The 17,285-nt window shown below is 51.5% G+C and overlaps 1 protein-coding gene across 3 annotated transcripts in view; it reads right to left on the reverse strand.

The window, feature by feature from the left end:
• Positions 1-4,352: 4,352 nt before the first annotated feature.
• The window catches only part of ZNF423 (zinc finger protein 423), a 331,572-nt gene continuing 318,639 nt past the window's right edge, over positions 4,353-17,285 (reverse strand). For all 3 annotated transcript variants that reach the window (XM_049786054.1, XM_049786056.1, XM_049786055.1), the window contains one exon: positions 4,353-5,054. In XM_049786054.1, coding sequence (XP_049642011.1) covers positions 5,025-5,054 — 30 coding nt within the window. In that variant the 3' untranslated portion in view covers positions 4,353-5,024. The remainder of the gene's footprint in view (positions 5,055-17,285) is intronic.

The raw sequence follows: 17,285 nt of genomic DNA on the forward strand, positions 1-17,285 counted from the left end.
TTTATATATTTCAATTTAGATTAGTCAATATTTTTTAATACACCAGGAAAATAATAATGGTTTGGATAAGAAAGTTAATTTACTTCACAAGTCTAAGAAATCTGTTGGGAAGCAGGATAGAATGAGTGTCATTTGGCACAGTTAGAATCTTAATCAATCCATATAGAGTTTCTGTTTCTAGGATAACTCATAGCTCAAAATACCTGCTGGAGCTCCATCTACTGCATCTACATTCCAGGAAGTGAGGAATGAGCTCATTTTTCCCCTTCTCTTGAAGAACAACTGTTCTAATTTGCACATACAACTAATATAGTCATCAGATAGTAATATGGCCAGACCTGACATCTAGGAAAGTACTGAGATAAAAAATAAATAAATAAAAATTACCTGGACAAATGGTGGTTCAAATACTGGCATCCCATATAGTCCCCATGCCTGCCAGGAGTGATTTCTGAGCACAGAGCCAGGAGTAACCCCTGAGTGCTGCCGGGTATGACCCCCTCAGCCCCCCAAAATTCATTTATTAAAGAAAAGAAAAAAAAAGAAAAGGATAAGAGCCAACAGTCTCTTACACAGTAAAGATTGTGGCAGTTGTTATTGTTATTATTCAATGAGTTTGCTCTTTGATGACCACAAAGGAAAGCCAGGTACTCAAAATCAGAAGGCAATTGTGTTTAACTGAGTCACCTCAGATAAGACAGTAAAGTCAAACCTAGAGCAGCTAATGTTCCTCGGAAGCTGCACACATCCCACTTGGTAGATTTTACTTACATTAAAATTTTTTTATTTGGGGCCGGGCGGTGGCGCTAAAGGTAAGGTGCCTGCCTTGCCTGCGCTAACCTTGGACAGACCGCGGTTCGATCCCCCGGTGTCCCATATGGTCCCCCAAGCCAGGAGCAACTTCTGAGCACATAGCCAGGAGTAACCCCTGAGCATTATCGGGTGTGGCCCAAAAACCAAAAAAAAAAAAAAAATTTTTTTTATTTTATTAAATCACCACGAGGTACAATCTTCCTGATGATTTTCAGTCATACAGTGTTCAAGCACCCATCCCCTTCAGCTGTATACACTTCCCACCACCAATGTCCCAGTTTCCCTCCCACCCCAAGTCTGTGACAGAAACTTTCTTTTTTTCCCTTATAGGCACTTTGGTATTATACTCCTACAATGTTTATTTCCCACAAATGAGTGAGATTATCCTCTGTCTGCCCCTCTCCCTCTAACTTATTTCCCTCAGCCTGATAATCTCCATGTCCATCCATATATCAGAGCACTTAAGACTCTTACATATTTTTCTTTTAATTTTGTTTCTTTAATGGAACCACCTTGAGACACAGTTACAAAGTTGTTCATGATTGAGATTCATTCATACAATATCCAACACCCATCCCTTCACCAGTGCACATTTCCTGTTACAAATGTCCCTGTTTCTCTCCCTTCCTGCCTGCCTCGATGGTAGACATTTTTCTTGTCTCTCTCTCTTCCCTTTTTCCTTTTAGACACTGTGGTTTGCAATATTGGTACTGAAGGAGTATCATGCATATCACTTTACCTTCTTTGAGCACCCATTTCTTGTCCAGAGTGATCATTTCCAACTATCATTGTCAGAGTGGTCCCTTATCTATCTTAACTTTACTCTCCCCACCGCACCCCCACTATTTGTGGCAAGCTTCCTACCATGAACTTGTCCTCTTGGCCCTTGTCTCTATTGCCTTGGGAATTATTATCATAATATCTTGTGGGATTTTTTATATTCCACAAATGAGTGTGATCATTCTAGGTCTATCTCTCTCTCTCTCTGACTTATTTTGCTCAGCATAATACTCTCAATATCCATCCATATTTAAGCAAATTTCATGACTTCATTTTTCCTAACAGCTGCATAGTATTCCATTGTGTAGATGAACCAGTTTCTTTTGTTCATTCATCTATTCTTGGGCACTTGGGTTGTTTCTAGATTCTAGGTGTTGTGAATAGTGCTACAATGAACATAGGACTGCAGAGGCTTTTCTAAGAGACTCGCACATTCTTAAGGTCACCTTCTCAGCAAGCCCTTCTTCTCCACTCTCTCTACCATGGATGCCCATTCATCCATGGAGCACCCTCTCCCCTCGTACATGGGTGCTGTGAGCTTGGTGGGCCACAGTTGCTGGTCAATGGCTGCCATGTGCCCATGGGCAGAGCAGATGTCCAGTTCTGGCCATCTGTGATGCCTGGCACATAGGAGCGGCTCAGCAAATCCCACAGGACGGAGAGCCCATGCACTGACATTTCAGTCTCCTTTATGGTCCCACTCTGCACACACATTAGGAGGAACTGAAGGAGAGGAGGGAAGGTGGCACTGACCAGACTTGAGTTTTGGAAGGACGTTGTTAGTAATGGGGAGATGTGGAAAACCTTCCTGTGGCAACTTCTCGATAGAGAACAAACACCTAATCCATATGCTTACAGGAGCTCTGGGCTGGCACACAGGACATGGCAGCAGTCTGTGGCCTGGGGGGGAGGGCACTGGTCCAGTTCTCAGCTGGCAAAGTCCCTCACCCATTGAGTCCCTGGAAACTGACAAATGGTACCTGCAAGCTCAGCCAGACTTCTTGTCAGCTCTCCACTCTTCAAAGCCCTCCCTCACCTGCTCTAGCCTTCCAACCTCCATACTTCCCCTCTCTCCCTACACAAAGGCCTTCTGGATCCTTCTCTGCACTCAGCCTTCGGAACACACCTGGGTACCTAAACCTCCCCCCACTGACCATCTGCAGTCCCAGAGCTGAGGCAAATGGCTCATCTCCCAGCTCCATCTTTGACTGGGGGTGATTTCTCTCAGACCCCAATCTGCCTGGTGGTGATGCTGACAACCCAGTAAGGGCCTTCTTCCCACACAAAGTCACAAGGTCTGTCAGCTGACACGGCAGGGGCAGAGGCAGGCAGAGAACAATGGGGCCCAGACAAGGGGAGAGCCAGTGGGGTTCCCTGGCTGCCTTGTCATCGCCATAAACCTCATTACCTCGCGGTCCCCTAGGCCGCTGCTCTCCTTACCCAAGGCAGCCGCTGGCTTCGCTGCTGATTCCCACATGGCGTGAAAAGCTCTTAAACCCCCCGCTGCATTTTTAATGGGGGCAGTGACTAATTTAGCCCTACACCACCAACCGTCAAATCAAATCTGCTATTGGTACTTACTGGAGGACTCACCTGGGCTTCATGGGGTTCGGGATAAATCCAGAGTTGGAGAGGGCCCCTGAAACAGAGAGCTGGCCAGCCAGGAGATGTGGGTCCCCTCCTGTCTCAGCCTGGCTGTGGCACACAACAGGCTCACCAGCCGCAGCCCATGACAGTCTCATGTAGGACACACCGATGCGTGCTGAGTCTCCCTGTAAAACTCATGCATCTTCAGGAGCCCCAAGTTGGATTTCCTGACCCATAGCTTCCAGAAGGCCCAAACCCAGAATCCATAGGGTGATGCACTGTCCTCATGCTGGCTGGAACCTGCTCTGGAATCTGCTCGAGCAAAGCACCTTTGCAGAAGCTGAGAGGCCCCTGTAAGGCCTGTAAGGATGCACAGGATGTGGGGGGAGGAAGGGAATTGTCTGACAGGTCACCGGGGATGGAGAGATGCCTACTCACTTGGTAGTTCATGAAAATTAGGTGCAACCTGTCTTCCTACCTCACCTGGCTCTGCCCAGGGGAGCACCCAGAATTCCTGCCTCTTGTAAAGGGGAGACATAAAAGGGCTGCCCAGGCACTTCTGAGACCCTGTCTCTGACTGGCAGGACGGGGCCACATCATGGGACTTTTGGGGGGAGGCCAAGGCTCCAGCCTGAGACAATGGGCTCTGGGGCATTAGGACAACGAGGTGGTGAGGGTCAGGCACCTGGCAGACACTTGATCTCAATGCCTGTCTAGGAGTGGGGCTTTGGGACTTCAACCTCATTTGCCCCATTTTGGGCTGGGCTGAGCTGTGGGTCTCATGTCCCCCTGAGGTGAGTGATGGAAACCTGGCTCTCTCACAGGGCGCCTACACTGCCTGGGCCTGCCAAGAATGTAGAGCAGGAAGGGTGACTGTGCCACCCACTCTTGGCTTTCAGAAGTCTCTTTGAGGAGGAAAGCAAGAGAGCGAGTATGCAAGCTGCCGGCCCTCATGTCTCTGATTCCACATGCAGACAAGACTATTGGAGTTTTTCATCTTTACACCTAGCCAAGGCCCGACTGGATGTGTGTGTGTGTGTGTGTGTGTGTGTGTGTGTGTTCTTGCTCCTCCTCCCCAGGGACGCTGACACTGCAGGGTACCTCTGAGCCATAGGTGACGATAGCCCCCACCCTCAGCTCCAGGCTGGGGAGGAGAGAAGCAGGCAGCCGGATGCTGATCGCATGGATTCCCTTTATTGAACTGTACTAGTAACTGCAGTCAGATTAAGTCACATTTAAAAGCAGACCATCCAGTTGCACTGAAACCGATTATATTCATTACATAGTTTTAATCACTGTCCGGTGAACTGGCAAATCCAATCAAAGCATTAGTCTTTAATTAAAAAATTAGAAGGAAATATTCAGACAATAGCCAAGCAATCACATCACAATGCACAATTACCTAGAATTGCAATTAAAAAGTAGTTAACCAAAGAGGGGAGGGGTGGGAGGGAGGAAAACAAGAAAGAAAAAAAAAAAAAGAAGCAAAAAAAATATCACACTAATTCATTTTTTAAAAACTATCAATATAATACATGAAGGAACAAAGGACAACAGCCTCAAAAAGCAGGTTCTCTAACTCTAGAAATGTAGTCTGCGGCGGAAACTCTAAAAGCACACTAGCTGTAGCAGGACAATAAAAAATACTGAGCATGGAATACTTTTAATCTCTGCCATTAATATTCATTTCCAGCTGCTTATAATAGCAGCGCCTCATGGCCAAATCATTAGAGTTTTACATCTGGGTTGCAAATGACACTTTGATTGGATGTAATGTTCAAATGGCCCTCCCCACGGCGTCTCCGGCAAGCCTTCTGCGGAGAGGTGTCCTGTCGCGCGGTCCCTCACTGTGCGTGCTGGCTCATCGTGTGGTTCTGCAAAGGCGAAGAAAGGAGACACGCATGAGGGCAGAAGAATGGGGAGCAAGCCTGTCCCCTCCCACTCAGCGCCCGGACACCGAGAGCCACAGAAAAGCGACTCAATTAGAAAACAAAATGCAACATGGAGAAAGTGCTCTGGGGACGCAGCTGCCAAGATGCCACATTGGCGTGGGGCTTGGGGAGAGGTTCCTGTGGCTGCCAACCTGGGCTTCCTACACAATTTCTTCAGACCATTCCGGTCTTGCCACGGGCACTGGCTAGAAGGAGGCAGCGGGGGACAGGCGGGCGGTGTGGGAGTGGAAAACAGCCCAGTTCACTCCCTCCCCCCCACCCCTGTTCGCTCTAATGCTGGGGAGGAAATTATATCTGATCGCCTGCAGGTTTCCCCCATCTTCCTCTCGGTCCTTCCCTGGAGCTGCTCTGAGCCTAGTGGAGGGAGACAACAGATGTGCTGTGCGCTTCTCCGGCCAAGAAACACCAGCGTGGCACCGACGTGCTGGGGCTATGGGCGGCATGGCTGGGCAGGAGAGGGTCGCCTGGTAGGGAGGGTGCTGCAGGGTGGGGGGCACAGTCCTGAGGCAGTGCAAGGGCCAAAAGGGCACCATGTAGTTGGTCCTAACCGCTGAACCTGTCTGGGAGCCGAGGGCCCAGGTGGGGCCTCTGGGCAAGCGCCCCCTCCTGTCATAGCCCACGGCACTTGCTCCCTCGTGCCAACCCATGCAGGAGCAGGCCGGCTGTGTGGAGCCGCATTCACTGGCGCCAGAAGCCTGCGGCCGGGGGTGGGACTTGGCTTCTAAGAAGCGACAGTCGTTTTGTTTCTTTTCAGTAGTCCGCACTCCAAATCCAGACCAATCTCATCCAAGCCTCGGGTTCTGTCCAACCTCACCTCAGGACAACTGGAGAAAACGGCAGAAAAACCTATCCTGGGCAGGACAGCCCAGTTTAAGGGCAACACTGGATCTCACCCCAACCACAGGGAGTAGGTTCTTAGGATACATCCGCCTCCCCATGTCAAGGCATCATAGACCACTTGGGACTCAGGGCCAGGAGCTGTGGCCTGCAGCTCTGCTGATGACCACCAGAGGTCAGATGTGGCACCAGACCTGGGCCTTGAGGGCCAGAGCAGATGCCAGCCTCTCTGCTGGAGGCCTGAGGCCAGGGCCCCTGTGGCAGCCCCTTCAACCATGGGCACTGCTACAGCATGGGCATGTCACCCAGCCTCCGCAGGTTCCAGGGAGAGGTAGCTCTGCACACAAAGCAAATGCCCAGAGCCCCGCAGTTCTACCATCCTTAGGCCTCATGCTCTGTGCTGTGACGACACGTCTCTATGGAGCCTCACAGCAGCCTTATAAAAGAAAGCTCAGTGCTACCGGGGAACAGGCCTGATGGCTGGGCTGGTCACTCAGTGCTGGCAGGTCCAAAACTCGAACAGGCATGGGAGAGCCTGGGACTGGAGGAGAAGCATCAGGACCCAGTCCTGTTCCCTTCCCCGTCGCCAGCACAAACTCTACAATGTGGCTGGGCCCTCACTGGGGGTGCCATAGACCCAGAGGCACAAGGCAGGTTCTGAGGCCACACAGGGAAGCAGTGGTTTCCATGGTAACAGCCTCCCCAGCCATGCACCTTGCTCTGCAGTTGTGCCAAACAGACAGGCAGCTGGACCCCAGGGCATGAAACTCCCCCCCCCCCCGCGCGCGCACACACACACACACACACACACACACACACACACACACACACACACACTAGCTCTTACAGTGCCTCTTCTTCCCTCCCCAGGGCGTATGGCTGCTTCCCACCCCTGCAGCTTCTCCAGGCTCAAGGCAACTTCCTCTCCTCTACATCAGCAGCTCCACTTCGACATGCACTGGGGGACCAGCCCCTGTACTAATGCTCTAAGTGCCTGGCTGACAGAACAGTCTCCCTGGCCACCCTGTCATGGTCAGCCTATAGACCCAGGGGCTGGGGAGGATGAGGAGGGGCTCAGGGAGGTAAACAAGCACAGCACTTTTCCTGTTCTCGGATTAGGGCTCCCGGGGCTTGGCACAAAGTTGACACTGAATAAATATTTTTGAATGAATCCATAGAAGGATAAATAAATGAACAGCATGTGGGTAGGAAGCCGATTTGTGGAAAGGGGAGTGGGCATTGTACAGGGCAGGGGAAGTACGGACCAGGGGGTCAAGATGAGCTGGGCACAAGCTGGTACCATGGGGATGACCCCAGCAAGGATGATCAGGGGCTCTGATGCCCCTGGAGGTGGAGTTGACTCCATAGATAGCAAACAACATGATTTCAACCTCCCACAAACCCTCCAGGATGGACCACCCCCATTAGCAGACACCACATGGTGGTGTCCAGGCTGGCTATCTGGGAGCCCAGAGACACTGGCCAGCACTAAAGCCCACCACTTAAAATAATGGGACTAAGGTTGCCCTGAAGCTACTGTAGCAACGAGGTCTTCAGCCAACTCTAGAAAGACTCCTCGAGGGTGTGGTAAGATGGGGTTCTCCAGGCCCAGAGTCTGCAGGTATGAACCTGGGGGCAGACACTGAATTCCCTCAGTACTGAATGCTCTGAAGCTTTTGCTCTGGACTGGGCACCATGGAGGGACCACCCCTGGGTAGGTCCAAGAGGGGAACAGTGGCATGTGAGAACACAGACACCAAACATTTATGCAAGTGGATGGTACATGGGGAGAAGGGCTGAGGCCAGCATACATGTATGCAGGATATGTGTGGGGTGCTGAGGAATCCTGGTGCTTGGTGAGGAAGCCATCATAGAAGGGCAAGGGACAGGGGAGACATCCAGACTTACCAGTTAACCCACACATGCATGGGAGCACCCAGCAAAGTCCATCAGCACAGCCTCATGACCCTGACCCGCGGTGTCTCCGGGCCTCATTGAGAGGCCCCCGAGCCTGCCCTCTGCCCCATGCACTGCTCACAAGGGCATCTGCCTTAATGTCTGTTTCTCTGTTTATGCCTTTGCTATATTTAGCCCCTTCAGAGAAAGGAAGAAAATCGGTTTCTAAAGACGCTGCCGACCCCGCAGATAAGCACTTCTTGGCGCTATAAAGGCCAGGGTGGGCGTGGGGGAGCCTGGAAGCGCCAAGAGGGGAGGCCTGGCAGCCATGCGACCTCTGTCTGCCAGGGAGATGCAGGTGTAGGCCCGGAAGCAGGTGAGAAAATAAAATGGGGGAAAGCACAGGTTTCAGGCTGAGAGCCATCCGCTCTGTGAGTCCCTGTGCCCCATCACTGGGCCACGTGCCCTGGGGACATGGCATCCACAGGCAAGGGTGAGGGGCCTAGAGCATTGTGTGTCCCAGTAGGTGCCATCAGGAAAGAGCCAAGTCACACTTGAGTCACATCCTGGCTGTAACTCCATCTTTCTGTGGCCACACCACATGAGGCGGGACAAGGCACCACTGCAGCTTAAATAAATACCCAGCCACCAAGACTGACCATGCACTACACCACAAGCACGCAGAACCTGCTGGACACCTACCAATGGACACTGGGTGGGCCAGGTGAGTCCGGCATCACCCAGTAGCCCTGACTCAACTCATGTCTGTGCCCCCACACTCATGAGCACATCCCACACAACTGCATGCACACCCCGACATACACTACCTCATGCTTCCATACCCCCCACATATGCGCCATATACACTCACACATGCACCTCATAGTGGGTGCCCCTCAGTCCACATCCCTGGTTTCTTCTTCAGGCTTTGGTCTCCAGTGACACCAAGGAGGAGCTGAACGTGTTACTCAGGACCTGGACGGTCTGTGCAGTTGCCTGCGGGTCTCTTCCTCACCTTGGACTCATCTGCCTGGGCCATTATGGCTGCGGAAGGTGCCTTAAAGCAGGTTTCTTGGCAAGGCAGGGAAATAGTGGATGAGTCACGAGAAGGAAACAAGGTGGAACAGGTGGGGATGTGTAGCCTCTGGAAACAGCTCTGACATTGCCCTGTAGGGGTTCCTTCATGCTAAGCTGATAGCACCCCTAGCAGGCAGAGGTCTCCCTGAGCTGAGGTCTAGGTTTGAGCCCAGCTCTGCCACCAGAATAAAAGAGACAAGAAGTTTTTGCTTCTTATAAGTGCGTATAGTTTAAGTTTGAAGTTTCCCTAAGCTTACAAGGCGTCCTGTTTCGTGACCTTCAGAGCCACAGGCTAGCATTGGCCAAGAGATAAGAACCTGGCTGTACTCAAGGAGGGCAGTATATGCTCAATTTGCTCATGCTTTCTGTTATCTTTGCTTGCAAAACTTTCAGTAAGGTGGAGTAAGGCGGCCACCCCCACCTTCAGCCTTTAAGGTAAAGAAATGTAACCTTAAGTTTAATATTTTTCTGTAGGATAAAAAATGTAACTTTTAGTGGTGGTCTGTTAAGTTTTAGCAATTGTCTGTGTAACTTTTAGTGGTGGTCTGTTGTTTTAATGATTGTCTTTGTTTGCTAAATATCTCTTTCTTTTAACTGAGTTGTGCTGTATTCCTAAGTAATATGTCACAAATGGAATACTACTTCCATGACATATGCTGTCCCTTTGGACAAAGTGCTCTATAAAAACATTGCTTAAGTAATGGTTCTGGGTCTTTGCTCTGGGGTTCCTTAGCATTGGCCCTGGTTTCACCCTGGCACCAGAAAGAAATAAATCATCGTTTTTACAAATTTGCATGGCTCCGTATCTCCTTGAAATGCATGAGATGCCACTTGACCCCAACAAGACGAGTCATAGAGCCAGTCTGACCTCTGGTCTTCAGAGAGGGTGGCCCACGGAGACTCCTCACCAGAGGCCCTGAGACAGAAGCTGATGACCCGTCCTCTAAGCTGAAACGATTCTTCCTTGGGCAGCGAGGGAGGGAGAGACAAGGGCTGTGGTCTCGGCAGGACACCAGGGACTACACATGGTCTGGGTTTCCAGTGGTACAGGTGAGGTCTGTTGGGCTGGGCCTCTTCTCCCTCTTCCTTCGGTATGTGCTGAGGGCTGATAGGACCTCCATGGCCATGCCCAGTAAAGGGGAGCCTGATGCAGGTTTACCTTCAAACCCACCACAGCCTAGTACTGAGTTCATCACATGCTCTTCCTACAGAGTAGTAGCAGCAGCAGTCGTCGTCATCATAGTAGTAGTAGTGTGGGGCAGTGTATGTGGGTGGTGTGTGTAGGGTAGTTTGTGGGGTCATATGTGCAATATGTTGGGGGTAGTGTGTGGTTAGTATGTGTGGGTTGCTGTGTGTGTGTGATATGTAAGGTTACTGTGTACATAGATCAGTATGTATGTGTAATGGTATGCATAGGTTAGTGTGTAAATATACACGTGGGATATGTGGGCTAGTGTGGCTGTGGTGGTATGTATGAGTTGGAGGGAGTTAGTGTGTATGGTATATATATTAGTGTGGTAGTATGTGTGGGTTAGTGGGGAATTAGTGTGTGATAGCATGGTGGTGTGGGGGTTCGTATAGTTTGGTGATGTGTCTGAGGGCTAGAGGGGGTTTAGTGTGTGTGTTAGAGTGTGGGTATATGTCGGTTAGTGTGGTGTGGTGGTGGCTGTGGATTAGTGGGGGGGTCAGTGTGTGGGGGATAGTGAGGGTTTAGTGTGTGTTAGTGTGTGTGGCTGTTGGGTTACTGATCCTAACCTAATCAATAATTGTACTCATCCTAGGGTGTGATCTGGTGATGGTATATTGGATTATCCTATACTTGGTATTCTGCTCCCAACCTAGGGTGGGACCTGATTCTTGTCACTAAAAGCAGGGATCTGGGGCCATAGAGATAGCATAGAGGTAAGGCGTTTGCCTTGCATGCAGAAGGACGTTGGTTTGAATTCCGGCATCCCATATGGTCCTCCAAGCCTGCCAGGAGCGATTTCTGAGTGTAGAGCCAGGAGTAACCCCTGAGCGCTGCCGGGTGTGACCCTCCCCCCCCCCAAAAAAAAGCAGGAGTCTGAGGAAGGCAGTGGCTCATTCTTCTGTCTTCTTCCACTGAGGTGTGCTCCATTCTAGGAGCAGAAAGCTTGCGTGGTTTGCATTCCTTGCTTGAGTACTGGATTTCCTGAACCCATTCTTGTACCTCTCACCGTGTGCATTATTTTCTGTGGATCTCTACAAATGGAACTGTCCGTTTGTAGAATAAGAACTGCCTTTCCTGTCTGGGAGCTCAGTGGGACTCAAACCTCAACCAATCTCCTAGAAAATGTGACCCTTCATGTGGGTTAGTGTGTGTGGTGGTGTGTGGGGAAGGAGGAGCTGAGCATGGGTCTCCCACAGCATTTTCTGGTTCCTGCCCTCACACTGCCACTGTACACTGGCAGACAATGGGGAGCCCATACCCTTCCCAGGAGCCCTGGGCCCCTGTGAGGGGACAGAATGGCCAAGGCCTCCTCTGATCTAGAGCTGGAACTCATCCTAGTACTTACAAACTGAGGCTTAGTTCTCCACACTCAGAGGGTCCCCTGCAGACCTTTCAACTACATGCCATGCTTCTCTGGCTCAGTGTCAGGGGGAGGCTGTGGCAGCCCCTTTCTCTCATGGGCCTCAGCCACAGGGTGCTGGGAGATGGGCTTCACCTGGAAGGATCCAGAATGGAACCTGGAAAACCTGCCTTCCCATAGAGGCTTCCAGAGAAGAGAGCACTTTCAGGGCACTCAGTTATGTTCAGGAGCTTGTTCACTGATCCCTCACAGGCCCAGCCCTGACCACCTGTACTCAGGAAAAGAGGACAGTGTGGGGACCGTGAACAGAGTCCGGAAGAAGCTATCCTGCACACTGGCCTGGACAGATGGCTGCTGAGTACAAGACACACCCCACATCCCACACTCCACTCATATCAGGTGAACTCACCCACACACAAGCTCACATGCACACACTGGTACACGCACCCCACACACTCATGCACACATACGCACATATCCCTCCCCACACAACACAACACACACACAGCTCTTGGGAGAGGAAAGACCAGGAGACAGCATTGTGGAAATGCCAAGAGCAAAGCTGTCAAAGCACCTGAGCTCACAGTGCTCCACCCTTTACCGACATAAGCTCTGGAAAGCCCGTCCTTAGAGAGTGACATTCTCTGGTGATCATCCTATTTCACAGATGGGAAAACTGAGGCCGGGTGAGGTCAGGCGGCTGCCCAGGGCACCAGGCTGCCCCATGCAGCCCGGTGGAGCACATGTTTCACAGCGCTGTGCAGCCTGGGAGATGTGAAAAGTGCAGCATATGTCGGAGAACAATGAATAATTCAGGTTGGCAGAAGCGCAGGGTATGCGCCATGGAGACCAGCCTGGAAAGGAAAGCGGGGGTCTTATTGATGAGGCGCCGAGACGCCAGACGAGGCAGCTTGCCCTTAAATCTGGGCCATGGGGAGCCATCGAAGGTATGCAAGCTCTGGAGTGACACAAGAGGCAAGGAGTAGGGAGGCGCTCACACCTCAGCCAAAAAAAGGCGAATCAGCAGGGCGTTCTGCCTCTCCTTCTTCCTCCGCGTCCCAAGACCCTCCTCTCCGACACGAGCGTTACCTCTTTCCCTTTGGGGCGGCACCACAACGCAGCAGCCCCACTTCCCGCTCTGCTGCGGTGCACCTGGGTGGCCCCACTCTGCGAGTGAGCACTTATTTTTAGAAGCGTTTGACAATCGTCCAAGGGTCTAAGACGAACAGATGGCCTGTCTTAAAGGCTCGTATGTTCGCTGGTTTGCACTTCTGACAAACGGTAAGCGCACCCGAGAGCACACCATAAACAGCGCTGAATGAACACTCAGAACGCAATTTAGCTAATGCACGTCGTTAAAATTAGGAGTGAGTGATGGCTAGGGTTCCCTGGACCAACCGTCAGTGCTGTGGCCACTCCCGGGGGGCCAGGATGTGGACACGGTGTACCCCCACCCCCCCACCCTGTGCCCCATTACACACATGACAGGGAACAGTTGGCAGGGTGCAAGCGGCACCCTGGCCCAAGATCAGAGCCTGGGGGATCCTGCTGGGGACAAAGCCCAAAATACCCTGCCAGGCATAGGCAGCCCCTGTGTGCTTGAGGCGACATGGGGGACCCTCCAGGTCTTGTCTTTCTAACAGGCAGGCCAGCATCTGTCCTGGTGAGCACCAAGATGCAAAGCAAGTAAGCAGCCAGGCCTGCCTGGTAGGGGACTCTGACTTTGAGGGGGTGGCACGGCTGGCTTTGGGGCATCAACCAGCTGTGAGTGGCCCGGTGACCCCCAGTGGCAGCTCAGTGACCTCCACACTTCCTGGGAGCCTCCTTCTCCAATCCACTCTTCTGCCAGCAGCACCCATGACACAAAAGCCCAAAGCAGGTGGCCTGGTAGCAGCCAGCTCTCCGGGCACAGTAGGAAAACATCTTCCTTGGCTGAAAAATGTAGGAGAAAATACTGTTGTTAAAAAAAAAAAAAATCAGGAGAAAGCCCTGCAGGCTCCCTTGGGGCTGGCTCTGCACGGCTGCGCCTGGGAGGGGCCCCGGGGGACAGCTGGTTATTAGGAGGGAGACGGAGCTTCGATTAGGATCCTGGCCCATAAACAGGCTGCGCTCAGAGTCACCCAACAAAACAAGGCAGCTCAAAAGAGCGCCAGGAGGAATAGGCAGCCTTAATGTAGAACACAAACAGGCCCCAGGCTGGCCCGACATACCTGGGTGCCAGATGGGCAAGGGGGCAGGGGGACCAGCCCGCTGTCCACAGATGAAGGGCCAATCTAGGGTGGCTTACTGGCTGGGGCTGTTTCTAAGAAGAGGGGGTACCTGGAGGGTGGGCCCTGGGGCATGGGGGTGTTTGCCAGGCTGGGAACGAAGAACTAAGGAGACAGAATTGGCAAGTGAACCAAATTGCCACCAGCTCCCTGCTGTGGACTGAGGCCCTGCTGGATTGGGGCCCCACACTGGCCTTTACCCATTCAGGGGGATGATGGGTGTCCTAATGCCATCAGCACTAAATTGGGTGCTGGGACAGTTGGTCTCACAAATCCTTCAGACATGCAGGGCTTAGTGCCAGGTGTCCGGGAGAGCAGCACAGGGCTCGGCCCAGGGCTAGGGGTGCAGAAGTGGGGCATGAGGTACTGAGCTCATCCTGGACACTGAGGCGCAGGAAGAGATAAGGGTACAGCAGGGCAGAGCTGAGCTCAGGGTAGGTGCAGAGGCTATGGGTTAGGACAGGGGTAGCAGTAGTATCCCACAATGGACTGCCCAGGGCAAGGGTCCCCACAGGCTCCCAACCCTCTAAACATAGTCTGCAGCAACCCTGAAGGACTTTGTTTAAGTGTACCTGAGACTGTGGCCAGGCCCCCCAGGATGTTCCTGCACCCCAGGGGGTTATAACACCCTCCCCAGAACCCCAAAATCACTGCTTTGGATGTCCACACAGTGCCCCATGCTTTGGGGTCTGTGCTCGTACTGGACAAATCCTCCCTGAAGCGGGGATCACTCAGGGTCCCAGCCTAGAGGCCCATGGGCTTTGGCAAAGCTCTGATGTCCTGGAAGGACTAGCAGAGGTGATATCCACTGGACCACCCCACACACAGGTTCCATGGTCCACCCATGGGCTCCAGCGCTGATCCTCTCAACCTGTGGGGCCAGGTCAATGTCCTGACCCTGGCTCTGCTGATTCTCTCCTCCTCTGGCAGGCTTAGCCACTTGGGACTCATTTGTACCCCATCTTGCCCTAAATCAGAGTACCCCCACACTGCCCATACCACTTGTAGACAGGCCAGAGAGGGTAGCATGGGAAGCAGGAGGCACGCTGCCAGGCAACAAGTGGCTTTTCCCACAGAAACCTTCATGCTTGATCTCCAAACATATACCCCAAACATAGAGACACTAGGTCATATACTCAAGGACACCCACATAGACACACTCAAGAACACCCCCAAACTCCACACACACATGCAAACTCCATACTCCACAGTGCTACATGCACAAATATGCACTCACAGATTTCTGACAACCCACCTACACATACTTGTATATACCCCCCCAGTTCCACATATATACCAACATGTGGTGACTCCACAAACATATATATTCACATACACATTTACAGGTGCACACAAGCTATGCACAGACAGAAAACATGCGTAGGGAGGAGTTCCTCTTTGACCAGTGGGATCTCCAACTTGCCAAGCACCCATGCTGCTAGCACCCCTGAAAGCCCTCTCTAGAGGAGAATCTCAGGCTTCAATAAAAAAGCCTTGAGCTTCGCACCAGGCTCTCCCAATCGCATGCTGGAGAAATCTAGGACCCTACCTCAGCCCAAAAGCTGGGCCCAAGCTTCAGTCAATTACTCAACTTCCCAAACATGCCAAGCACTTGACAGACCCAATGGTCACAGCAGCCTCTTTCAGGACCCTTAGTACCCCTCCACTCCTCCCTGAAAACTCCTTCCTGCCCAGTGTCCTCCCAGCATTTCCTCAGCTCACACTGGCACTGGTTGTTTCCTACCTGGTGGGCAGCTCCTCAGTCCCTGCACATGCTCGAACTCCACACCCACACCCAAGGCCTACGCTGGTTCTCTCTCTCTCTCTCTCTCTCTCTCTCTCTCTCTCTCTCTCTCTCTCTCTCTCTCTCTCTCTCTCTCTCTCTCTCTCTCTCACTCTCTCTCCTCTCCTCTCCCTCCCCTCTCTCTCTCTCTCCCTCTCTCCTCTCTCTCTCTTTCTCTCCTTCCCTCCCTCCCTCCCTCTACACATCTGGAACTGCAGGGCAGCATGCTAACATCAGTGGCATCCCCAGTGTAATGTGGAGTTGAGAGCTGCAATGCAGCCTGTGGGCCAAGGCTGCCAGATGTGTAGAGGCCAGAATTTAGGCTGGGAACTGTCTGGCACTGGTGGGCTCTCTTGAATTTTCCATGTTTCGATGCCTTTGTCTTGAGAGATATTGGAAGAACCGAATGTCTTAATGCAGAGGTCCTCAAAATATGGCTCACGGGCCACATGCAGCCCGCCGAAGACATTTATTAGGCTCACTAGGTGTATTTTTGCCGCCACTGCCTGTCCTGCTTAACAGCCGACTTGTCCCAGGCCCACTCTCCGACTCCCCTCCTTCTCTCTGTCTCTCGACTCCTCCTCTCAGTCTCGGGCAGGGGTGCTCAAACTATGGCCCACCAAAAGCAGGCAGTTAAAGGTGATTTAACTTTACTTGTTCTTCATTTTAAATATTGTATCTGTTCCCATTTTGGTATTATTTTACTTCAAAATAAGATATGTGCAGTTGTATAGGAATGTTTTTATAGTTGTTGTTTTTTAAGAAAAAAAAACTATAGTACAGCTCTCCAGCATTGAGGGACAGTGAACTGGCGCCTCAAACTTAAAAGTTTGAGGACCTCTTTTTAATGTCTAAAAATACAAAGAACGGGGCCAGGGAATGGGTTAGAGGTAAACCCACATGTGTAAGAACAAAGTTCAATCTCTCAACTCTAACATCCTAAAAGTGTCATATACTCTAATAGCACAGGTAGCACACAAACAAAAATATAACTAATTCAAGTATAATACAAGAGGGAGGTGTTTCAAGTTTAAGAGCTACAACAAAGGGGCTGGGGGTGCACAGCAGTAGGGCATTTGTCTTACACACGGCTGACCCAGAATGAATATGGGTTCGATTCCCAACATCCCATATGGTCCTCCGAGCCAGGAGCAATTTCTAAGTGCAGAGCCAGGAGTAACCCCTAAGTGCCACCAGGTGTGTCCCCCTCCCCTCCAAAAAAAGAGATGCAACAACAATCAGAATGCGAAGGGGCAAGAGAGAGAGTACAGTGTCAAGGACCTTGCTTAACTTGCAACAACCTTACAAGCACTGACCCCCATCTCCTCTTCTTCCCTGGCATCACCTGAGCCCAGGTGTGGTCCTGGAGGTCCTTGATACCACCAGGGTAGCATGAGTATTCTCAGCCCTTTAACAGAACAGCCCCACATCCTCAGGCTCCCACACTCAACCCCCAAACCAGATGGCTGAGAATCCAAAAGGTGCCTTGAGTACCACTTGGGAGAACCCCCAAGTATATTTTAAATATAGGGTTTGTGTCATGTCAGTTTTACACTATATTAATATTTTTCATAACACAGTATCTTATGTATATTATTTATGAGACAAATATGTGTCGAGTCAATAACAGCTCCTGTTCATTAAGCTCGTACCCTGTGCCTAAATGGGCCCAGCAGCTCTTCAGCCACTTTCTTGACCCGCCCGTCCCCATTTACTGAAACCAAACCAAGACTCAGAGATCTTGG

Source organism: Suncus etruscus, chromosome 14, assembly GCF_024139225.1.
Source record: "Suncus etruscus isolate mSunEtr1 chromosome 14, mSunEtr1.pri.cur, whole genome shotgun sequence".
NCBI classification, from domain to species: Eukaryota; Metazoa; Chordata; class Mammalia; order Eulipotyphla; family Soricidae; genus Suncus; species Suncus etruscus.